The sequence below is a fragment of the Mercenaria mercenaria genome, chromosome 2 (genome assembly GCF_021730395.1).
Source record: "Mercenaria mercenaria strain notata chromosome 2, MADL_Memer_1, whole genome shotgun sequence".
Lineage (NCBI taxonomy): Eukaryota > Metazoa > Mollusca > Bivalvia > Venerida > Veneridae > Mercenaria > Mercenaria mercenaria.
The window spans coordinates 81,237,664-81,261,944 of record NC_069362.1 but is presented as its reverse complement, the minus strand read 5'-3'; the positions used below and the strand labels follow the sequence as shown (position 1 = coordinate 81,261,944).

Here is a 24,281-nt window from a genome sequence, read left to right as displayed (position 1 = left end):
TATAGATATGTCAAAATACACCTAAAAATTGGAGGTACCATCCATGTTGTACCACAGAAAAGTCGTTTTGGTTTTTTCCTACAGCCAATAATAAAAAAGTTACAAAATAGGCTATTTATAGTAACATAAAAGGGAAGTAATTCCAAAAAAAATATTGTAAGTGAACAAAAAAGAGATCTGCCAATAAAAACAAGAACACTGCAATGCAGAGCAATATATACATGAAACAAAGTCATATGACCTTTGACCCCTAAGAGTGACCTTGACCTTGTAGTAAGCCATCCGAAACATGCGCTCTGCACTTTGTCTCGATGTGGTGTACATTTGTGCCAAGTTTCTTTGAAATCCTTCAAGGGGTTCAAGAGTACAGAGTGGACACGAAATTGCTAACAGATGAACGGACAGACACCGGGGATATAACATAATACGTCCCTTTGGACAGATAGGGCAGATAACTCTTTCAATACTGGTGACCTATGACTTTCGTTGCATATCTTTGTTTCTTCGGCAATTGTCCTTCAATATCAGTCTGAAATATTCTATCATTGGGATAAAATTTGCCCATCTCATATACACAGATCTAGCGTACGCTAATGTCATAAATAAATCCTTTTTTTTCAGTAAGAATGGAGTTATATGAACAGTTGAAAGTCTTTTATGAAATGCTTCCAGTTCTGTAATATCTGCAGTATCACAATGCAGCATCACAACACGGCATCATAACGCAGCATCGCAATGCCTCATCGTAATACAGCATCAAAACGCAGCATCGCAATGCAGTATCACAACACAGCACCATAATGCAGCATCACAACGCAGCATCGCAATGCAGTATCACAACACAGCACCATAATGCAGCATCACAACGCAGCATCGCAATGCAATGCAACATCACAATGCAGCATCACAAGACAGCATCACAACACAGCATCGCCATGAAGCATCACAACACAGCATCACAATGCAGCATTGCAACGCAACATCACAATGTAGCATCACAGTGCAGCATCACAACACAGCATTGCAATGCAGCATCACAACAGAGTTACTCACTGCCATGGATCTGATAAACAAATGACAAAATAGTTCTCAGTACAAACTAGTTTCAATGACCTTTAAGAAAATCAATTAAACACGCATAAGTTTTGCTCATCAACGTGCAGAGCATTAATTTCTCTGTCCTCATGATTTCATTAACGCTGATTAAAACTAGGATTCCTCCAAGAAGCTTTAGAATGACAGATAATGTCACTCCTTTCTTAAAGAAATGTATAAATTATCAATACAGATATAACGATGGAAAAAGTAATATAATCAGATTAAATTGAAGATGTCTAGAAATATGCTGTGTTGTGATGCCTGTGGGAAACATGAGTGAAGTGGGAAGGGGTGGAGACAAGAAGTAGGAAAGAGGTATGTATTTAATTATAAGAAATAACTAGACGCCCACGGGCAACATGTCGAGCCCGCCAGCTGTCGGAAGGACTAGGAGTTGCACATGTCACCCTGTCTCATTGAGGCAAACATTTATGCCAAATAAAAAATTATTGCAAAAAGTAACAATATAAGTTATTTATAGTAACAACAAAGGGAAGTAAATCTTAAAAAAAATCTAAGTCCACACAAAAATCCTTACCAGTAGAGATAGGTCAAAATACACCTCAAAATTGGATGTAACATGCATACTGTACTACAGAAAAGTCGTCTTGATTTTTCCCTATGACCAGTAATAAAAAAGTTACAATATAAGCTATTTATAGTAACAACAAAGGGAAATAATTCTAGGTTCTTGCACATGACACTCCGTCTCATGATGGTGAACACCTGTGCCAAGTTACATCAAAATCCCTCCATGCATGAAAAAGAAATGCTCCAGACAAAGTCATTCTTGCATCTGACCTTTGACCTCTAAGTGTGACCTTGACCTTAGACCTAGGGTCCTGGTTCTTGCACATGACACTCCATCACATGGTTGTGAACATTTGTGCCAAGTTACATCAAAATCCCTCCATGCATGAAGAAGAAATGCTCGGGACAAAGTCATTATTGAATTTAACCTTTGACCTCCAAGTGTGACCTTGACCTTTGAGATTTGAACCTGCGGTTTGTGCATGACACTCCATCTCACTAAGGTTAACACTCATGCCAAATATAAACAAGATTGCTCTATGCATGTCAAAGTTATGGTCCGGACAAACAAATCCGGACGGACACACGGACATACACCGAACAGCTATTTGGACAACTTATATGTCTTTGCTTCTGCAAGCGGGCTCAACAACAAACTAGAGGGCCATGAAGGCCCTGTATCGCTCACCTGACCTAATGACCTAAATATCATCAAGATTAACATTCTGACCAAGTTTCATTAAGATATGGTCATAAATGTAGCCTCTAAAGTGTTAAATAGCTTTTCCCTTGATTTGACCCAGTGACCTAGTTTTTGACCCCACATGACCCAGATTCGAACTTGACCTAAAGATCATCAAGATTAACATTCTGACTAAGTTTCATGAAAATACAGTCATAAATGTGGCCTCTAGAGTGTTAACAAGCTTTTCCTTTGATTTGACCTTGTGACCTAGTTTTTGATGATGATCCTACATGACCCATGTTCAAACTGGACCTTGAGATCATCAAGATTAACATTCTGACCAAGTTTCATGAAGATAAGTCATAAATGTGGCCTATACAGTGTTAACAAGCTTTTCATTTGACCTGATGACCTAGTTTTTGACCCCGGATGACCCAGTATCAAACTCGTCCAAGACTTTATTGAGGGTAACATTCTCACCAAGTTTAATTAAGATTGGGCCCAAATTGTGACCTCTAGAGTGTTAACAAGCTTTTTTGTTGATTTGACCTGGTGACCTAGTTTTTGACCCCAGATGACCCAGTATCAAACCTGTCCAAGACTTTATTGAGGGTAACACTCTGACCAAGTTTCATTAAGATTGGGCCAAAAATGTGACCTCTAGAGTGTTAACAAGCTTTTCCTTTGATTTGACCTGGTGACCTAGTTTTTGAACCCAAATGACCCAATATCGAACTCGTCCAAGATTTTATTAAGGGTAACATTCTGACCAAGTTTAATTAAGATTGGGCCAAAATTGTGACCTCTAGAGTGTTAACAAGCTTTTTTGTTGATCTGACCTGGTGACCTAGTTTTTGACCTCAGATGACCCAATATCAAACTCGCCCAAGATTTCATTCAAGGTAACATTCTGACCAAGTTTCATTAAGATTGGGCCAAAATTGTGACCTCTAGAGTGTCAACAGTCAAACTGTTGACGCCACCGCCGCCAACAGACAACGGACACAGGGCGATCACAAAAGCTCACCTTGCGCTAAAAACATTTCATGAGGTAAGCAAAACCACTTTGAATCCTTTTTATTCAAAATAACCACAGAATTTTTTTTGTATAAGATTAAGTATTGTTGACTGGTGAAAGTTCTCCTTGGAGACTGTAATAAGTGGAATATTTAAAGCTACATAAGTGCTAATCAAACAGAAATTAATGGATCACACATCAACTACAGTTTTACTGATCAGCAATTCACTCTAGCCTCATATTTTTAATGGATTCCCCAAATCATCAAGAAGTAATCAAGATACATGTACCCTGAATCATCAGTGGTATATAAAGGGTTAAATAAGCCATTTAATGTGTTTCTAAAGAATCCCAGGAGTCTGAGATTCTGCCGCCTCATGCTATTCTAGCGAAATAAATGGACAGGACTAGAGTTATTTGTATAATATACATGCTCCCATGATGGCCTGTCAGAGGTAATTGGGTACCTTGACTCATGTTCTACTAACACCAAAAACAATACAGGAAATCTGTTTACAGCAGGCACAACAAATCCTTACATTACTGGTGTATAAGTACCCAACATGAAAATACCAAATTCTCACTTCACTGGTCTATGAATACCCAACATATCAATACCAAAGTGTACAAATACTCCAAAGTTTCAAATACCAAATCCTCACTTTACTGGCCTATGGGTTCCAAACATGTCAGTACCAAATCCTTATATTACTGGTGTAAGAGTACCCAACATGTTAATACCAAATTCTTACATCATTGGTCTATGAATATCCAACATATCGATACAAAATCCTAACTTTAGCAGTGTACATGTACTCCTAAACATAAACACCAACTAGAAGATGCTTTTGTAGAAAAGCACATGTCTTCCCCAATGCACAGTAGTAATAGGCAAGAGTCAATAGGGGACAGGAGCGAAAGTCAAAGAGACACTGACGGTTGGCTGCAATAGGGATCATCTAATCGGCCTGTCCAATCATCTCACAAAGTTTCAACATTCTAGGCCTAGTGGTTCTCAAGTTATGGATTGAAAATGTTTTTCCATGTTCTGGTTCCTCTGACCTTGACCTTTGATCAAGTGACCCCAAAAATCAATAGGGGTCAACGAATCTGCACGTCCAATCATCCTATGAAGTTTCAACATTCTGGGTCAAGTGGTTAAGTTATTGATGGGAAAAATTTTTCCATGTTCAAGCCCCTGTGACTTTGACTTTTGCTCAAGTGACCACAAAAACAATAGGGGTCATCTACTCTGTAAGTCCTATCATCATATGAAGTCTGAAGGTTCTGGGTCAAATGGTTCTCAAGTTATTGATCGGAAACCATTTTCCATGTTCTGGTCCATGTGACCTTGACTTTTAAAAGAGTGACCCAAAATCAATAAGGGTCATGTCCAATGTCCAATCATCCTATGAAGTTTCAACATTCTGGGTCAAGTGGTTCTCAAGTTATTGATCAGAAACGGTTTTCCATGTTCAGGCCTCTGTGACTTTGACCTTTGATCTAGTATCCCTGAAAATCAATAGGGGTCATCTACTCTGTAAGCCCTATCACCTTTTGAAGGTTCTAGGTCAAGTGGTTCTCCAGTTATTAATCGAAAATGAAGTGTGATGGGCTGATGGCCCCTGTGACCTTGACTTTTGATAGAGTGACCCCAAAAACAATAGAGGTCATCTACTCTGAAAGTCCTATCACCTTATCAAGTTTGAAGGTTCTAGGTCAAATGGTTCAGTTACTGATCGTAAATGGATTTCCATGTTCTGGCCCCTGTGACCTTGACCTTTAACAGAGTGACCCCAAAATCTATAGGGGTCATCTACTCTGCATGTCCAATCATCCTATGAAGTTTCAAAATTCTAGACCAAGTGGTTCTCAAGTTACTGATCGGAAATGGTTTTCAATGTTCAGGCCCGTGACCTTGACCTTTGATGGAGTGAACCCAGAAACAATAGGGATCGTCTACTCAATAAGCCCTGACACCCTACGAAAGTTGAAGGTTCTAGGTCAAATGGTTCTCCTGTTATTGACTGGAAATGAAGTGTGACAGACTATACCTCTTAACATCAGAACTGATGGCATCTTAGCGTTCCATATGTCAGACAGTTTATTAATTCTAACATGTTATTAGTCTTATTAACCTAACTTTTAAAGGGAAAGGCAATGTTGTTCTTTAGTCCATCTGCTAGGATTTCTTAAATCATTTAAAGAAGCGAAAGAATTTTCAAAATCGGCTTAAAAATGAGAAAGTTATGAGGATTTAAATATTTGATCAAAATTGTGGCCATTTTGTTTCCATGGCAACAAAAAACAAATTGGTGGATTTATTGAATTTCTAGATACATATTTGAACTGTATTTACTTTTTCCAGGTGTAATGAAAGAAATTACCATATTTTACATCTTACACTCAAGAAATATATGAAATTAACCTACTTAAAAGGTTATTTGCTAAATAAAGAATTCAGCAGTGTGTAAATGATGCCATAAACACACTAAAATGGCTGCCTCTATGATCAGCCATTTTCTTAAATTTCAAATTGCCATATCAATAGTGGTCCGATTCAGCATTATGAGATTATGGATGGCTTTCATATAAAATTTACTTCTTGTCAGGCATTCCTTACACTTTTAACTAATATAACACTACAAAAAGCAAAGTGGCATTAGAACAGTAGCTTGATCTACAATGATCACACTGGGCAAGCTCTTAATGCGATCCTGGCCTGACAAAATCCACTCAAGCTTAATACTAATATACATAGAATACTGTAAACCTAGAAATGGTTTCACGCTATTTAAGTTAGCAACTTTCGCGGTCAGTGTGTTTCCACAAATTTTTATAGTCGCGAAATAACCAGCTACCGTGAAAACAAGAAAGTATGTAGTCTTCATTGGTAGTCAGTTGCAAAGCTTCTTCCCAAAATATTTAATAGTTTACTGTGGTTTATGATTGCTAATTGTGTATTGTGGAATGTGAATTTTCAAAATGTGTTGAGGATAAGTGACCAGTTATTTGCCCAGTTTGTGAGCAGTCTTACCTTACATGCTTAAGGTACCTGTAATTTTGCCTGCTACTGTTTGTTACATTTTAAGCTACTAAGTTTTTGCATATTTCGCGTCCGATGTATTCCATGAAGCTCTGTAGCCGATAAATTGCCTGTCGTAATAATAACGTGAAATGTAGCTTTCGCGAACGTTTCTAGGGTTACAGTAACCAAAGTTAAAAAGACACAAAAAATGGGCAAGTACCCAATGCAGTTCATACAAACAGCCTTACCTTCAGAATTGTATGTTCCTGGGTTGCTCTGGATAAAATGCCGTGAGAAGTGGGCGAGAACCCTCTCTCTCTCCTGGGTCTCCCCGATGAGAGAGAATTGTTTGAGAAACTTCCGTAAGGCCACATCTAGCGTATCACCAGTAAAATCAAAGAACTTGAGGTATTCTTCAGCCACCAAGATGTTAAAGTCATTCCTGCAATTTAACAAATTATCCATAAAATCGTGTGCATAGAAATTCAATAAAAGTGACATTTAAAATAATCATTTTTACTTACATTAAATATCATAACATAACAAATATTCATAACTTAGTAAGAAAATGAAATACTCAAAAATTACATCTAACTAGACTGTTATTTGAAAATGAAGTACAAAATGCATAGACGTGTATTAATGTTTGTTATAAGACAATGAAATGTTTCAACAAACTATGTAATTCATATAACTCGAGGAAGTTTTCTATGAATTGAGTGAGGAAGCTAAGTTAGTTTCTTTACGTTAGAAATGAATAATCAATCAAGTCATTACACTATGACAAAAAACAGGATGTATCATGAAAATAGTATATAATATATCTCAATGCCCATAATAGGAAATACAGAAAAGTGTGACAATATATCCTCACATCAGACAAGAAAGCATTTCACTGATGAACTTAACAGCTCAGTCAGACTTGACTTTTTAGTTTCTCAAAAAGTCTTTGGTGATCAATAAATACAAGACAGCATAGATTCTACGAGATACAAATAGGATAGGTCACAAATTGCAAGTACTGTCTGATTTACTTAGTAGCTGGCTGCTGACAAGCATTTGGATTGTGTTTAGAAGGATTTATAACAACAGCATCATTCCCCTACACATTAAAAACATAATCAACCACTGCCCTCTAATGACCTTATATGACACAAAAATATTCACAGACCACAATGTAACAACCTTCAGTAACCTATAATATTAAATGTCAACAGACCACATGCAATGTAATCACCTTCTATTACTAACTACAAATGAGCCGTGCCATGAGAAAACCAACATAGTGGCTTTGCGACCAGCATGGATCCAGACCAGCCTGCGCATCTGCGCAGTCTGGTCAGGATCCATGCTGTTCGCTTTCAAAGCCCATTGGAATTGGAGAAACTGTTAGCTAACAGCATGGATCCTGACCAGACTGTGCGGATGCACAGGCTGGTCTGGATCCATGCTGGTCGCAAAGCCACTATGTTGGTTTTCTCATGGCATGGCTCAAATGTTGACAGATTAAAATGTAATGATCTTCTAAGACAAACTACAATGTTAGACCAAAATGTAATGACCTTATATGACCTATAAATGTCGACAGACCACACCCAATGTAATGACCTTCTATGACCTAAAAAATGTCTAAAGACTACAATGTACTGACCTATGACCTACAAATATTGTGTATGGACAACATATCAGAACACTGATGTCTCCTAAAAACTAAGAATCAATCAGTCATTCTCAGTCATTCAAGTTTAAAATATTGACTTTTTGTCTAGGACAGTCCTACGTGGTTTCACATAAAAATGACGTCACAAAAACATCTGAGCAAAACATAAAATAGTGCAAGAACTTGGGAAAACACCAACCAAAACTTTTAAATTACTGTAGAAATCAAGAATTTTAGTTGACCTTTCTTAAAAGATAGCTTAACCATCTATTAGCATTAATTTTAACTAGAGCTGCTTTTGAGAAAAGCGCATGTCTACCACAACTGTCTTATCAGACTTTCAGTGCTTTATCAAAAACAAGTTTCAAGGGCCATAATTCTGAAGTGCCTGGGCCGATTTGGCTAGTTATCGAACTTGGCCGAGGTCTTATGGTCAAACAAATTTTGTTCAAGTTTGGTGAAGATCGGATAAGAAATGTTCAACTTAGCGTGTGGACAAGACTTGTGACAGACACACACACATACATACATACACAGACAGGAGTAAATCAATATATCTCCCACACCACTGTGTGTTGGGAGACATAATAACTTGATAAGTTAAATGTACATTTAACCAAGAGTGGTATCTTGTTGAAAATGTGTACTCATACACAGAGTTTAAATCCAAGACATTGTTACTAAGTTGACATTCTGAAGACGTCACTGATGTAGGACACAATGCATTCCCCTTAAAAAAATGGTATTTTTCTGTATACTGGCCAAAATTAAAACATCAATCCTTTTACTAAAATCATTAGAGGCAAACATTTTTCATCATATGTTTTACCAATATTCTTTTTTTCAGAACAGAAAACATGTCTGACCAATCTACAGATATATACAGTCGAGACTGTTTTAAGAGACCGACTTTGGGAAGCAGCGAAAAAGGTCACATATGACAGGGAGTCTCTTAAAACAGTCTCACTTAACAGGATGACGCTGGTTTCATATATTTTTCCAATTAGAGTACATGGATATCGGATACTTATATATTGGCCTCTTTTAAGGTAGGAGTGGAAAATGATTAAATACTATTTCTTTAATTGCATATTGATAAAATATAAATTTCAAATAATTTGCATCATTCGCATGATGTTGATAAAACAAATTTAAGCTCATGATCTGGCAAGAAAATAAAGGGGAGCAGTAAAATATAAATGTTCCATTTGAACTGTTTACACACTGAGGTTTATGATATTTATATTTTAGTGTACTAATTGTTCATTGACATTTATTTGATTATTGACTGCATCTTTAATCTGTGTTTACTTCGTCGTTTCCTGTTAAATACCGCCATATTTTTGTTTCACCAGGAATAAAGTTAATTTATGTACCGACTCCGAATTCTTCAGCGACTTTATACGCTGGTTTTCCATAATCGAGCAATGCAAGTGCCTTAATGCGCTGTTCTAATGTCAAAACAATTCTTTTTTTTATGTTTTTCATCAGCCATTTTTTTGTAAACAAATAAGTTCTCGTCTCAAACAACTTCACGCGAGATAAAGAACGGTAACTCTATCGCGTAAAAACTTGTGTGGGAGCGTCTCAAAGTCGCTGAAAACGGTCTAAATATCGATTCGGGAGCCCGATTTCACAGTCGCTTGTCGCGTAAGGCAGGGGGTTGCTTAATTCAGACTCTTTTAATAGTAAATTGCATCCGGAGCATAAAATAGGGTCGCATATGACAGGGAGTCGCTAAATTCAGGGGGTCGTTAAGGCAGTCTCGACTGTATCTACAAAGAGGTTCTAATGTAAACTGAAACATTACCAAACAAGAGATGTGAAAATTCTCTAAAAATCGAGTTTTTAAAACATTTACTAATTTTAGTAATAGTGATCTTGACCTAGTAATTCTGATCTGGTTGAGTGAAATCACAAACAGAACACCAGGTGCACATCTTCACATGATACATAACAATCCTCTAATGTTTTATGACTCCATGTCAACAACATTTTGAGATACATCGGACATAAACTTTTATGGCCTTAATGCATATTTTCGACAAAGTCAAGGGCCATCACTCTGGACTTGCAGAGTCAAATCTAAAACAAAACTCAGCTGCTCAAATTCACCTGAAGAATAGTATTCCTACATGGTTTCATGACCCTAGGTCAACATTTTTTAAGATATAAGCAACAAACTTTTAAGCGCTTTATGTGTATTTTTCACTAAGTCAAGGACCAAATCTGGTCTAGGTGAGTGAAATCCCAAACAGAACACCAGGTGCACAACTTCACATGCCTTGACCTTTAATCTACCGGCCAAATTCATCTGCTCTGCACAGCAGCTCATTGCCATCAACCTATATACCAAGTTTGAGGTCAATACCTTGAATGGTTATTAATTAGTTATGCTCTGGACACAAAATATGACAGACAGATTTGACCTTGTTGTGACCTTAACCTTAGAGTTACTGATCGCGTTCGTGTGCTCTGCACTCGTTTTATCATCACCTTCCTATATGCCAAGTTTGGAGTCAATACTTTTAAAAGTTATTAAGTTATGCTCAAGACGGACAAGTGGACAGACAGATCGACAGACACATGTGCCATCAAATATTATGTCTGTTTTCCCTTAACAGACTTATACAAGAGGGCCATTATGGCCCTATATCGCTCACCTGAGTACCATTGCTCTTAATGACAAGATCAAGTTTTGACATAAATCACATAGGCATACACATTAAATATCATCAGGATAAATATTTTCTTGTAACAGTCCCTTTTGACCTATGGGTCACATACTAGTCAGGGCCAATTTCCATACCAAGTTTGAGGGTCCTAGGCTCAAATGCTGCATTTTTGTACTAGCATGACTATTCCTTACCCTGGAAGACTTAAATAACATTTAAAACCAATCTCATTAGATGCTGCGGAGGTATATTCATTTACATAAAATGAAGGGAGGGAATTTGTCATACATTCAGTCAAAAGTTATCTACCCTGACTGTCTGAGTCCATCTGATGGCATAAATGACATTTCAAATCAGTATCTTCATTGGTTACTGAGATACACCCATTTTAATTTGAAACAAAGGGAGGTAATTTGACATAAAATCAGTCCATAGTTATCTACCCTGATTGTCTCAGTCCAACTAATGACAATAATGAAATTTCAAATGAGTTCTATAAATACTTACTGAGATAAATCCACTTTTATTAGAATCAGGGCAGGTAATCATGCAATGGTATATGCATGTAGAAGATACAGAGTACAAGCCTATACAACAATATATTAGAAAAGTAAGTAAAAGTAGAAATTTCTAACCATGGAGGACAAAAATAACGTTTCAAACCAATCTCATTAGAAGCTGCTAGTTATATTCATTTACATAAAAAATAAAGGGAGGTAATTTGTCATAAATTCAGTCAATATGTATCTTCACTGATTGTCCAAGTCCATCTGATGGCAAAAATGAAATTTCAGATCAGTATCTTCATAAGCTACAGAGATATACCAATTTTAATTTGAAAAAAGGGAGGTAATTTGACATAAAACCAGTCCATAGTCATCGACCCTGATTGTCAGAGTCCAACTAATGACAATAATGAAATTTCAAATGAGTCCTATAAATGCTTACTGATATAAATCCATTTTGATTAAAATCAGGGGAGGTAATCAGATATAAAACAAGAGCTGTCTCCATAGGATGACACATGCCCCTGATGGCACTTTAAATGAATAGTTATGGCCAATGTTCGAGTTTAGGACCTTTGACCTATGGAGCTGGGTCTTGCACGCGACACGTTGTCTTACTGTGTCACACATTTATGCGTAGTTATTTTAAAATCCATGCATGAATGACAAAGATATGGACCGGACACACCCATCAATGCACTATCATGAAAAAAGACCTTTAACATCTAAGTGTGACCTTGACCTTTGAGCTACGGACCTGGGTCTTGCGCATGACACGTCGTCTTACTGTGGTACACATTCATGCCAAGTTATTTGAAAATCCATCCATCGATGACAAAGATATGGACCGGACACGCCCATCAATGCACTATCCCTTAATGTCTAAGTGTGACCTTGACCTTAGAGATACGGACCTGGGTCTTGCACGCGACACGTTGTCTTACTGTGGTACACATTCATGCCAAGTTATTTGAAAATCCATCCATCAATGACAAAGATATGGACCGGACATGCCCATCAATGCACTATCCCTTAATGTCTAAGTGTGACCTTGACCTTTGAGGTACGGACCTGGGTCTTGCGCGCGACACGTCGTCTTACTGTGGTACACATTCATGCCAAGTTATTTGAAAATCCATCCATCGATGACAAAGATATGGACCGGACACGGCCATCAATGCAATAACCTTTAATGTCTAAGTGTGACCTTGATCTTTGAGCTACGGACCTGGGTCTTGCGCGCGACACATCGTCTTACTGTGGTACACATTCATGCCAAGTTATTTGAAAATCCATCCATCGATGACAAAGATATGGACTGGACCTTAAAGGGGTCATTACTCTGAAATCATGATGGGATCTGGCCAGTTTTCTAAAGGAACCGAGATATTATGCCAATACAAGTTGTGTGCAAGTTTGATTAAAGTTGAGTGCAAAATGTTGTCTCTATTGTGAACAATAGCAAATTTTGGCCCTTTAAGGGGCAACTAGAAAATGCTTTTGTAAAAAAGCGCATGTCTCCCCAAATGCAAAGTCCTATAGGCAAGAAGTCAATAGGGGTCAGGAGCGAAAGTCAAAGAGACACTGATGGTTGGCTGCAATAGGGATCATCTACTTGGCATGTCCAGTCATCCCGCTAAATTTCAACACTCTTGGCCTAGTGGTTCTCAAGTCACTGTTCAGGCTCCTGTGACCTTGACCTTTGATCAAGTGACCTCAAAATAAATAGGGGTCATCTACTCTGCATGTCCAATCATCCTATTAAGTTTCAACATTGTAGGTCAAGTGGTTCTCAAGTTATTTCCAAAAAATGATTTTACATGAACAGGCCACTGTGACCTTGACCTTTAATTGACTGACTCCAAAATCAATAGGGGTCATCTACTCTGCATGTTCAATCATCCTATGAAGTTTCAACATTCTGGGTCAAGTGGTTCTCAAGTTATTGATCGGAACTGGTTATCAATGTTCAGGCCCCTGTGACCTTGACCTTTAATGGAGTGACCCCAAAAACAATAGGGGTCATTTACTCTGTATGAACAATCATCCTATGAAGTTTCAACATTCTCGGTCGAGAGGTTCTCAAGTTATTGACTGGAAATGGTTTTCAATGTTCAAGCCCCTGTGGCCTTGACCTTTAACAGAGTGACCGCAAAATCGTTAGGGGTCATCTACTCTGCATGACCAATCATCCTATGAAGTTTCATCATTCTGGGTCAAGTGGTTCTCAAGTTACTGACCGGAAATGGTTTTCAATGTTCAGGCCCCTGTGACCTTGACCTTTCACAGAGTGACCCCAAAATCGTTAGGGGTCATCTACTCTGCATGACCAATTATCCTATGAAGTTTCAACATTCTGGGTCAAGTGGTTCTCAAGTTACTGACTGGAAATGGTTTTCAATGTTCAGGCCCCTGTGACCTTGACCTTTAATGGAGTGACCCTAAAATTGATAGGGGTCATCTACTTTGCAGGTACAATCATCCTATGAAGTTTCAACATTCTGGGTGAAGTGGTTCTCCAGTTATTGATCGGAAATGGTTTTCCATGTTCAGGCCCCTGTGACCTTGACCTTTGATGGAGTGACCCCAAAATCAATAGGGGTCATTGACTCTTCATGACCAATCATCCTATGAAGTTTCAACATTCTGGGTCAAGTGGTTCTCTAGTTATTGATCGGAAATGGTTTTCAATGTTCAGGCCCCTGTGACCTTGACCTTTGACGGAGTGACCCCAAAATCAATAGGGGTCATCTACTCTTCATGACCAATCATCCTATGAAGTTTCATTATTCTGGGTCAAGTGGTTCTCTAGTTATTGATCGGAAATGGTTTTCAATGTTCAGGCCCATGTGACCTTGACCTTTGACGGAGTGACCCCAAAATCAATAGGGGTCATCTACTCTTCATGATCAATCATCCTATGAAGTTTCAACATTCTGGGTCAAGGGGTTCTCTAGTTTTTGATCGCCCGCCCGCTTAGCTCAGTAGGTAAGAGCGTTGGTCTACGGATCTCGAGGTCGCGAGTTCGATCCTCGGGCGGGGCGTAATACTATGTTCTCCCTGACTATTTGATAAACGACATTGTGTCTGAAATCATTAGTCCTCCACCTCTGATTCATGTGGGGAAGTTGGCAGTTACTTGTGGAGAACAGGTTTGTACTGGTACAGAATCCAGGAATACTGGTTAGGTTAACTGCCCGCCGTTACATGACTGAAATACTGTTGAAAAACGGCGTTAAACCCAAAACAAACAAAACTAGTTATTGATCGGAAATGGTTTTCAATGTTCAGGCCCCTGTGACCTTGACCTTTGACAGAGTGACCCCAAAAACAATATGGGTCGTCTACTCCAGCAGCCCTACAACCCTATAAAGTTTGAAGGTTCTAGGTCAAATGGACGGACGGACGGACGGAAGGACGGACGGACAGGGCAAAAACAATATGTCTCCTGGGGGAGACATAATAACTCTAAAACCCATGAAGGGATCTGGCCAGTTTTCAAAAGGAACCAAGATATTATGCCAATACAAGGTGATTGCAAGTTTGATTAAGGTTGATTGCAAAATGTTGTATCTATTGTGTTCAAAAGTCAAAAATAGCAAATTTTGGCATTTCAAGGGGCCATAACTCTTGAACCCATGATGGGATCTTGCCAGTTTTTGAAAGGAAACAAGATATTATGCCAATACAACTTGTGTGCAAGTTTGATTAAAGTTGATTGCAAAATGTGGTCTCTATCATGTTCACGCGCCAAAAATGGAAAATTTGGCCCCTTTAAGGAGCCATAACTCTGGAACCCATGATGGGATTTGGCCAGTTTTCGAAAGAAACCGAGCTATAACGCCAATACAAGTTTTGTGCAAGTTTGATTAAAGTTATTTGCAAAATGTTGTCTCTATCGTGTTCACAAGCCAAAAATAGCAAATTTTGGCATTTTAAGGGGCCATAACTCTTGAACCCAAGATGGGATCTTGCCAGTTTTTGAAAGGTACCAAGATATTATGCCAATACAAGTTGTGTGCAAGTTTGATTAAAGTTGATTACAAAATGTGGTCTCTATCATGTTCACAAGCCAAAAATGGAAAATTTGGCCCCTTTAAGGGGCCATAACTCTGGAACCCATGATGGGATCTGGCCAGTTTTCGAAAGGACCGGAGATATTATGCCCATACAAGTTGAGTTCAATTTTGATTAAAATCAAATACAAAATATGGTCTCTATCGTGTTCACAAGGAAATTGTGAATGGACGGACGGACGACGGATGAAGGGCGATCACAAAAGCTCACCCTGTCACTACGTGACAGGTGAGCTAAAAAAAAGCCATAACTTTCTAAAAGGCAAATCAGACTTATGGAACCTGAGAACAGCATGTCAGAGCTTGTAAGAAGTTCCAGTCCTTACTGAGATACCAGCTAACATACAAAACTTTGCCAAATGGGAAATGGACACATGGATGAGTGCAATAGCTCTATAATACTATTCTTTAAACAATCAAAATGAAAATGATCTACATAAACTGAATGCAGACAAAAATATACAAGCTTTCAAGCATAATCATGCACATGTAAAAGCAATCAATTATGCACAATTATTTTCCTCTTGTATTGTATACACATAAATCGTAAGTGTGCACTGAAAAACATACATCTGTCAGGTAATCATTTCATCACAAAAGTAAAAATCCAGAATTAACATAATTCCTTATGCAAAGAAAAATATTATCCATAAGTAAGCTCTTTATATAAACACTACAAAGCTTGAAAGTTTAATTAAATATCCAGACAAGTTATATACTAAGGTATACATGTGTTGTATGAGGTTATAGCTCTATGTGGTACTAGGTATATAGTTAGAGATCTAAGGGCCAATTAAAGTACAGTATCTGGCAAACCTACTAGCAAAATCTAATTAACAAAAGGTCAACAAGTAGAACACATTGATCAGTACAATGAGAAATGAAGTTTTTGTGTTTTGGTGAAAAAAAAATCAATGAAATAGAAATAATAATAAGTGGCTGTAAACTGAAACTTTTTTCATTGATTAGGGTTTTCCAGTGAATTGGATACTTGTCACTATCATCAACAGTATTCTGATATATGATTTGTTCCCATCTACCGAGGCAATATTGACTACAAAATACCAGATTCTAACCAAAAACACTTGAGCCGTGCCATGAGAAAACCAACATAGTGGCTTTGCGACCAGCATGGATCCAGACCAGCCTGCGCATCCGCGCAGTCTGGTCAGGATCCTTGCTGTTTGCTAACAGTTTCTCCAATTCCAACAGGCTTTAAAAGCGAACAGCATGGAGCCTGACCAGACTGCGCGGATGCGCAGGCTGGTCTGGATCCATGCTGGTCGCAAACCCACTATGTTGGTTTTGTCATGGCACGGCTCACTTAAGAAATTCTAGTTCTTCAATTATTCTGTCTCATGACATTTCAAAGATCAATGTGAAATTCATCTATTTGTTTAAATGTCAGCTGCCATGGTGGCACTGTTTGATAACAAAGACTTGTGAAGTTTTAATCTATTATGTTGGGCTGTTTCACAGACAAGAAAATTAAAGACAAGAGGACCATGATGGTACTAGATCACTCACCTCATTTTCACAGCTTAGACATGTTAAACATAAAACCTGACCACATTTCATGACAATCCAGTAAAATATACCTTCCATAGTTAAAAACTTTTTTTTTCTAACATTTGACCATCAGACCTAGAGTGCATACTCAGGTGACCTAGTTTCAGAAATGACCTTGACTTCACAAACATTTTGGCGAAATTTCAAGAAGGTTCATCAAAAGTGATTTCTGTAGCATTTATTATGCTTTCCTATAAACAGACTTAATCACCTATTTTAACATGAAGGTGATTTAGTTTACAAATGAACTAGATTTCATAAAACCAGGTTTCATGTAGATCTGGAAGAAAATGTGATTTCTAGAATGCTGACAAGATTCTTCTAAAATCTGACATATTGTGTCTGTTTTCCACCACAAGTCCAACATACTGACATAGATTTCATAAGACAAATATACTGTGAGCAAGTTTCATGTATATCAGTGTGCTACCCAGGCAGCACTTTCAGTGAGCTCACCACGCAATGCTATCAAGGAGCTATTCACTATCACTTAGCTTAAAAGGAGATAACCAGGAAATACTTTAAAGGAACTAACCAGCAAACACTATTTAGGAGCTAACCTGTAAGAGATCTCAATGGGTTTAACCTGGCAGTGCTACCAATGAGCTTAACCTGACAGTACTATCAATGAGCTTAACCTTGCAGTGGTACCAATGAGCTTAACCTGTCAGTGATATATCAATGAGCTTAACCTGGCAGTGATACCAATGAGCTTAACCTGGCAGTGATATCAATGAGCTTGACCTGGCAGTGATACCAATGAGCTTAACCTGGCAGTGATATCAATGAGCTTAACCTGGCAGTGATATCAATGAGCTTAACCTGGCAGTGATATCAATGAGCGTAACCTGGCAGTGACATCAATGAGCTTAACACGACAGTGATATCAATGAGCTTAACCTGACAGTACTACCAATGAGCTTAACCTGGCAGTGCTACTAATGGTCTTAACTTGGCAGTGCTACTTATGAGCTTAACCTGACAGTACTATCAATAAGCTTAACCTGGCAGTGGTACCAACGAGCTTAACCTGGCAGTGGTACCAATGAGCTTAACCTGACAGTGATATCAATGAGGTTTACCTGGCAGTACTATGAGCTTAACCTGGCAGTACTATCAATGAGATTAACCTGGCAGTGCTATCAATGAGCTTAACCTGGCAGTGCTACCAATGAGCTTAACCCGACAGTGCTACCAATGAGCTTAACCCAGCAGAGATCTCAATGAGCTTAACCTGGCAGTGCTACCAACAGTGCTATCAATGAGCTTAACCTGGCAGTGCTACCAACAGTGCTATCAATGAGCTTAACCTGGCAGTGCTACCAATGAGCTTAATCTGACAGTGCTACCAATGAGCTTAACTTGGCAGTGATATCAATGAGTTTAACCTGGCAGTGCTATCAATGTGCTTAACCTGGCAGTGCTACCAATGAGCTTAACCTGACAGTGCTACCAATGAGCTTAACCTGGTAGTGATATCAATGTGCTTAACCTGGCAGTGATATCAATGTGCTTAACCTGGCAGTGCTATCAATGAGCTTAACCTGACAGTGCTACCAATGAGCTTAACCTGGCAGTGACATATCAATGAGCCTCACCTGGCAGTGCTACCAACAGTGCTTTCAATAAGCTTAACCTGGCAGTGCTACCAATGAGCTAAAACTGACAGTGCTACCAATGAGCTTAACTTGGCAGTGATATCAATGAGCTTAACCTGTCAATGAGCTTAACTTGGCAGTGATATCAACAAGCTTAACACGACTGTGATATCAATGAGCTTAACCTGGAAGTGATATATCAATGAGCTTAACCAGGCAGTGCCATTAGTGAGCTTAACAAGGCAGCGCCATCAGTGAGCTTAACAAGGCAGCACCATCAGTGAGCTTAACCAGACAGCACTATCAGTGAGCTAACCTGGTCCAGGAAGCTAACCTGTCAGCCTTTAATCAATGAGCTAACCAGGCAGTGCCATCAGATGGCTGAGTGTATTACTTTCAACTTAAAATGGATCAATTTTTTTCTACTAAAGACACAGTAACAATCCATTGATACTTTTATGTCTTTTATCCTTACATTTCCTGGTCATAATATCGGATTGTTAAAATAGAATGTCAGATGTATGCGATAAGACATTTATAACCACATACAGAAGCCACAGGCAACATTTCCAACATTATTCCTTAGATAGCAATCAATACATTACAGAACCTCTGCCAATATGACATTTATGAGAAAATGTTGAATTTTCACAGATTAAGCTTTATTTCTTTAACAGGTCTCTAAGGTAATTTGTGATTTTTAGGCTTTGTGTTATCATGTAAAATTCATTTATTTTCATGAAAATTTATGCGCTGATTCTTTAAAGCATGTTTTTCAAGCTCTGAAGGTCACTAAGCTTTTATTTTCTTCTCATGTCTTGTAGATCTTGCTTTCTCCAAGGAAAAAGTTGTTAAAGTTTGAGTTACAACATAACGTCTTAGTTTGAATAAAATCTAATAACAAAATACAACTTCTCTCCATAAATGAAACAAGACTGCAACAATAACTCTGATTTGTACCCTATACTTCAGTCACAAAAATGGCTAGAAAAATCAGTTGGCTCTTTTTTAAAGTAAAACAATGTTCTGCCGAAATTTAGTGAAAATCCTTCGAGATAGGAAAAAGATTATGTTTATTCTGTATTGTCGCTGCTCTCTCAACTGAAGCTCGGGTTAATGTTTCATTAAAATGTACATTGTAGAGAAAGTTTCTATTTTTGAAAATGTCATTAGCACCATGATTTTCTTCTGGCTCCTATGACTGAAACTTGCTTGAACTGTTTCAAATAAATCTAGAGAATATCATGCTATTAAATAATCAAATCTTTTTTATTTGCTAACTTTTATTAGTGTATCTGAAGTACTTAAAACTTATGGTTTAATCAAATTCTATATTGTAAAAGTCATTGAACCTGTTTACTGATGCTGTGAAGAGATCTGTTCAGAATATGAAAGTCATCTATATTCAATACAAAAACTGAAATTTTCTATGCTTTTGGATTTAAAGGGACTAACCCACACTTTTAAGGTAAAAAAGTGAGTATTATGAAAGTGACTAGAGGTACAAACTTATTGATATAAGATTTTTGTAAGCTATTTTCATAAATTACAAACAAGAGGGTCATGATGACCCTGGATCGCTCACCTGAGTAATATGAACAACATGTTTCAAATGTCAAAATGATGAAAAAATATTAAGAAAGTCAGTAGGTCACATTCATGGTCAATGAAATTCAGTTTTAAGATTTGTGTGCAAAACTGTGTATGTCATCAAAATTTCAAGGCTGTATCTTAAAAAACAAGAAAGTAGGTCAGTAGGTCAAGGTCACAGTCAAGTGACATCATATTACTTGGAATCATCAGGTAATTATAATTAAACAGTCTTGGAAATAGGATCAGATGATTTTTTAAGTATTTTTCCTATATAACTCACATACTAACTAAGTGACCCCAGGGCAGGGCCTCTTTTAACCCCAGGGGCATAATTTGAACAATTTTGGTAAAAGACTACTAGACAATGCATCATACCAAATATCAAAAGCCTAGGTCGTATGGTTTCAGACAAGAAGATTTTTAACGCTTTTTCCTATATAAGTCTACATAAAACTTGGGACCCCCAGGGCAGGGCCTTTTTTCACCCAAGGGGTACAATTTGAACAATTTTGGTTGAGGACCATAAGACAATGCTACAAACCAAATATCAAAGGTCTAAGTGTTGTGGTTTCAGACAAGAAGATTTTTAAACTTTTTTTTCCTATATAAGTCTATGTAAAACTTGGGACCCCCGGGGTGGGGCCATATTTGACCCTACGGGGATAATTTGATCATCTTGGTAGAGGAGCACTAGATGATGCTACACACCAAATATCAAAGCCCTAGGCCATGTGGTTTTGTACAAGAAGATTTTCAAAGTTTTCCCTATATACGTCTATATGAACCATGTGACCCCCGGGGCGGGGCCATATTTGATCCTAGGGGGATAATTTGAACAATCTTGGTAGAGGACCACTAGATGATGCTACATACCAAATATCAAAGCCCTAGACCATGTGGTTTTGTACAAGAAGATTTTCAGTTTTCCCTATATAAGTCTATATAAACCATGTGACCCCCGGGGCGGGGCCACATTTGACCCTAGGGGGATAATTTGAAAAATTTTGGTACAGGACCACTAGATGATGCTACACACCAGATATCAAAGCCCTAGGCCCTGTGGTTTTGGACAAGAGGATTTTTAAAGTTTTTCCTTTCGGTTGCCATGGCAACCAGAGTTCTGCATGGAATTCAATTCTTTGGACAATTTTGAAAGGGGACCACCCACAGATCATTCCTGTGAAGTTTGGTGTAATTCTGCCCAGTGGTTTTCAAGAAGAAGATTTTTTTAGAAATTGTTGACGGAAGACGCACGACTGACGATGGACAACTGACGACGGACATCAAGCAGTCACAATAGCTCACCTTCGTGACAGGTGAGCTAAAAATACTGTGCTGAAGGTAGTAAACCATTGCAAAACTTTTGAAATGGTGCAGAAAACTTACATTCTTCTTGCATTTTTACTTTTATTTTCACCCACTTATTCATTTTTCGAAGTCATATAATTATATATTCTATGCCAAAGTTGGGGGAAATCAGAAAGTTGAAAAATTTCACCAAAACTGTCAGCAAGTAGCTTTAAAGGTTTAAAGGTTATATATCTTGCTTTTTTATCAACTAACATGCCACTGATAATACTGACATTACACAGAGTTTATTTCAAACTGTAGGAAGCAGGTGAAGAAACAACAGCAACAACACAAGATGTATCAGTAAAATCATTTAAAATTTGATGATCTAAATTACAGAATATAAAGTTGTTCTACCTGGTTAAATAATTTCCCTTCATACTGAGAAAAACCTCACTCCAATCAATTACATAAACTGTAAAATGTTTGCATATATAACTAACAGGTATAATTCTTTTCCTGTTCAAATTTTGCTGAATTTACTGTTTTTCAATACACCTTAAAGTTAAAAACATATTTTGAAATCCTGACACCAGCTTAACCTATGTAAGAAAACACCAAGGCTATGTTCTGCTGTTTTAAAAGAAGAGCAAATATAATACTTATCATTTGTTTGTTAGACTGATTTACTGTTGCATATCATGGTCTAAGTTTATATTGTTGTGCCTGTATTTTTGGCAAATTAGGGTAAATACAGTGGCTGTCTGTTTAGGTTTTTGAACCAGTTAGTTCCACAGCAAAATTCTTGATAATGTCATTTCATAGCTCAAACAGGAAAAGCCTAGCCTGAATCATGAGACAAAAAAATTTTAACACGAGAACCTGCCAATAAAGTTTAACTCCAACAGCTTTCAGATAAAACTTGCAATTTCCACTTCAGCTTTTTTGCATCATTTTGAGAAAATTTAATCTGCTTCTGAAAAATTGAGTTTTTGTAAATTTCTGCACCACAAATAAAGACCACTGACATATTTTCTTTTCACAAGAGGGCCATGAAGGTGCTGTATCACTCAACTGACCTAACTTTTACCCGTTATCACCTAGTTTCCTTTTCATCCTAGCTTTCATTTTGGCAAACATTCTGACAAGATTTCATACAGATCTGGAAGAAAACATGACCTCTGAAATGTTCACATTTTTCCATAAACTGACCTAGTGACCTAATTTAACCAAGATGACCCAGTTTCAAACTTAGCCTTCATTAGACAAACATTCTAACTAGATTTCATGACTATGAAGCAGAAAATGTGGCTTCTATACTGTAAATTATATTATTCAGTGACCTAGTTTTTAACCCTGGCTGACCCAGTTATCAAACCTGATTGGAATTTTAATACGACAAATATTCTGACCAAGTTTGATTAGTGTTAGACTTAAATTGTGACCTCAATAGAGTTTTAAAAGTAAAATTGTTAATGAGGGATGATCACAATAGTTCACCTTGAGCACTTTGTTCTTTAGTGAGTTTGAAAAACTGAAGGCTTAATGGAAAGCAGTTGCAGAAAAACAGATAGCAAGTTTTTGTTTCTATACAGTTTCAACAAAGTACATATTATTTAATAATGAACTAGAGGTCTCTACAATACCCAAAAAGATATACTCTATCACAAAATTCTTTCAGTAATATGCTATTGTGCTATACTAAATAAAATAGTAAAGACTTTAAAAATAAATGAAATACCGACTGAAATCTGACTTTGAGAAGGCGCACAGGACAGTTCAATAAATACAACTAAAAGATTTAACAACAGTTCAAAAATAACAAACACAGTGACAATACATTTCAATTCCCATGCAAAAACATGCAATTTCATGAAATCAAAATCTAAAATCAACAATTATTAGAAAACTTAAAGTCCCAGAAATACTATTTGCTCAAACTATTTAGATAAAACAACTTTAATGCCCCAGATACCAACAAGTTTAATGAGTTTAGTTTAGAGAGTTCACAATATATTAATTAAGGTTTTCATCCAAATATACCTAGTATAAAAAACAAGAGGGCCATTATGGCCCTATATCGCTCACCTGAGTACCATTGCTCTTAATGATAAGATCAAGTTTTGACATAGATCACACACGCATACACATTAAATATCATTAGGAAAAATATTTTCTTGTAACAGTCCCTTTTGACCTATGGGTCACATACTAGTTAGGGCCAATTTCCATACCAAGTTTGAGGGTCCTAGGCTCAAATGCTGCATTTTTGTACTAGCATGACTATTCCTTACCCTGGAAGACTTAAATAACATTTAAAACCAATCTCATTAGATGCTGCTGAGGTATATTCATTTACATAAAATGAAGGGAGGTAATTCGTCATACATTCAGTCAAAAGTTATCTACCCTGACTGTCCGAGTCCATCTGATGGCATAAATGACATTTCAAATCAGTATCTTCATTGGTTACTGAGATACACCCATTTTAATTTGAAACAAAGGGAGGTAATTTGACATAAAATCAGTCCATAGTTATCTACCCTGATTGTCTCAGTCCAACTAATGACAATAATGAAATTTCAAATAAGTCCTATAAATACTTACTGAGATAAATCCATTTTTATTAAAATCAGGAGAGGTAATCATGCATTGGTATATGCATGTAGAAGATACAGAGTACAAGCCTTTACAACAATATATTAGAAAAGTAAGTAAAAGTAGAAATTTCTTACCATGGAAGGCATAAATAACATTTCAAACCAATCTCATTAGAAGCTGCTAGGTATATTCATTTACATAAAAAATAAAGGGAGGTAATTTGTCATAAATTCAGTCAATATGGTCCAAGTCCATCTGATGGCATAAATGAAATTTCAGATCAGTATCTTCATAAGTTATGGAGATATACCCATTTTAATTTGAAATAAAGGGAGGTAATTAGACATAAAATC

At 37.4% G+C, this 24,281-nt stretch overlaps 1 protein-coding gene across 4 annotated transcripts in view; it reads right to left on the bottom strand.

Annotated features, from left to right (window-relative positions):
- LOC123564411 (PH and SEC7 domain-containing protein 1-like) overlaps positions 1-24,281 on the bottom strand; it is a 123,247-nt gene that overhangs the window by 43,610 nt on the left and 55,356 nt on the right. For all 4 annotated transcript variants that reach the window (XM_045357976.2, XM_045357978.2, XM_045357979.2 and 1 more), the window contains exon 4: positions 6,609-6,802. In XM_045357976.2, coding sequence (XP_045213911.1) covers positions 6,609-6,802 — 194 coding nt within the window. The remainder of the gene's footprint in view (positions 1-6,608; positions 6,803-24,281) is intronic.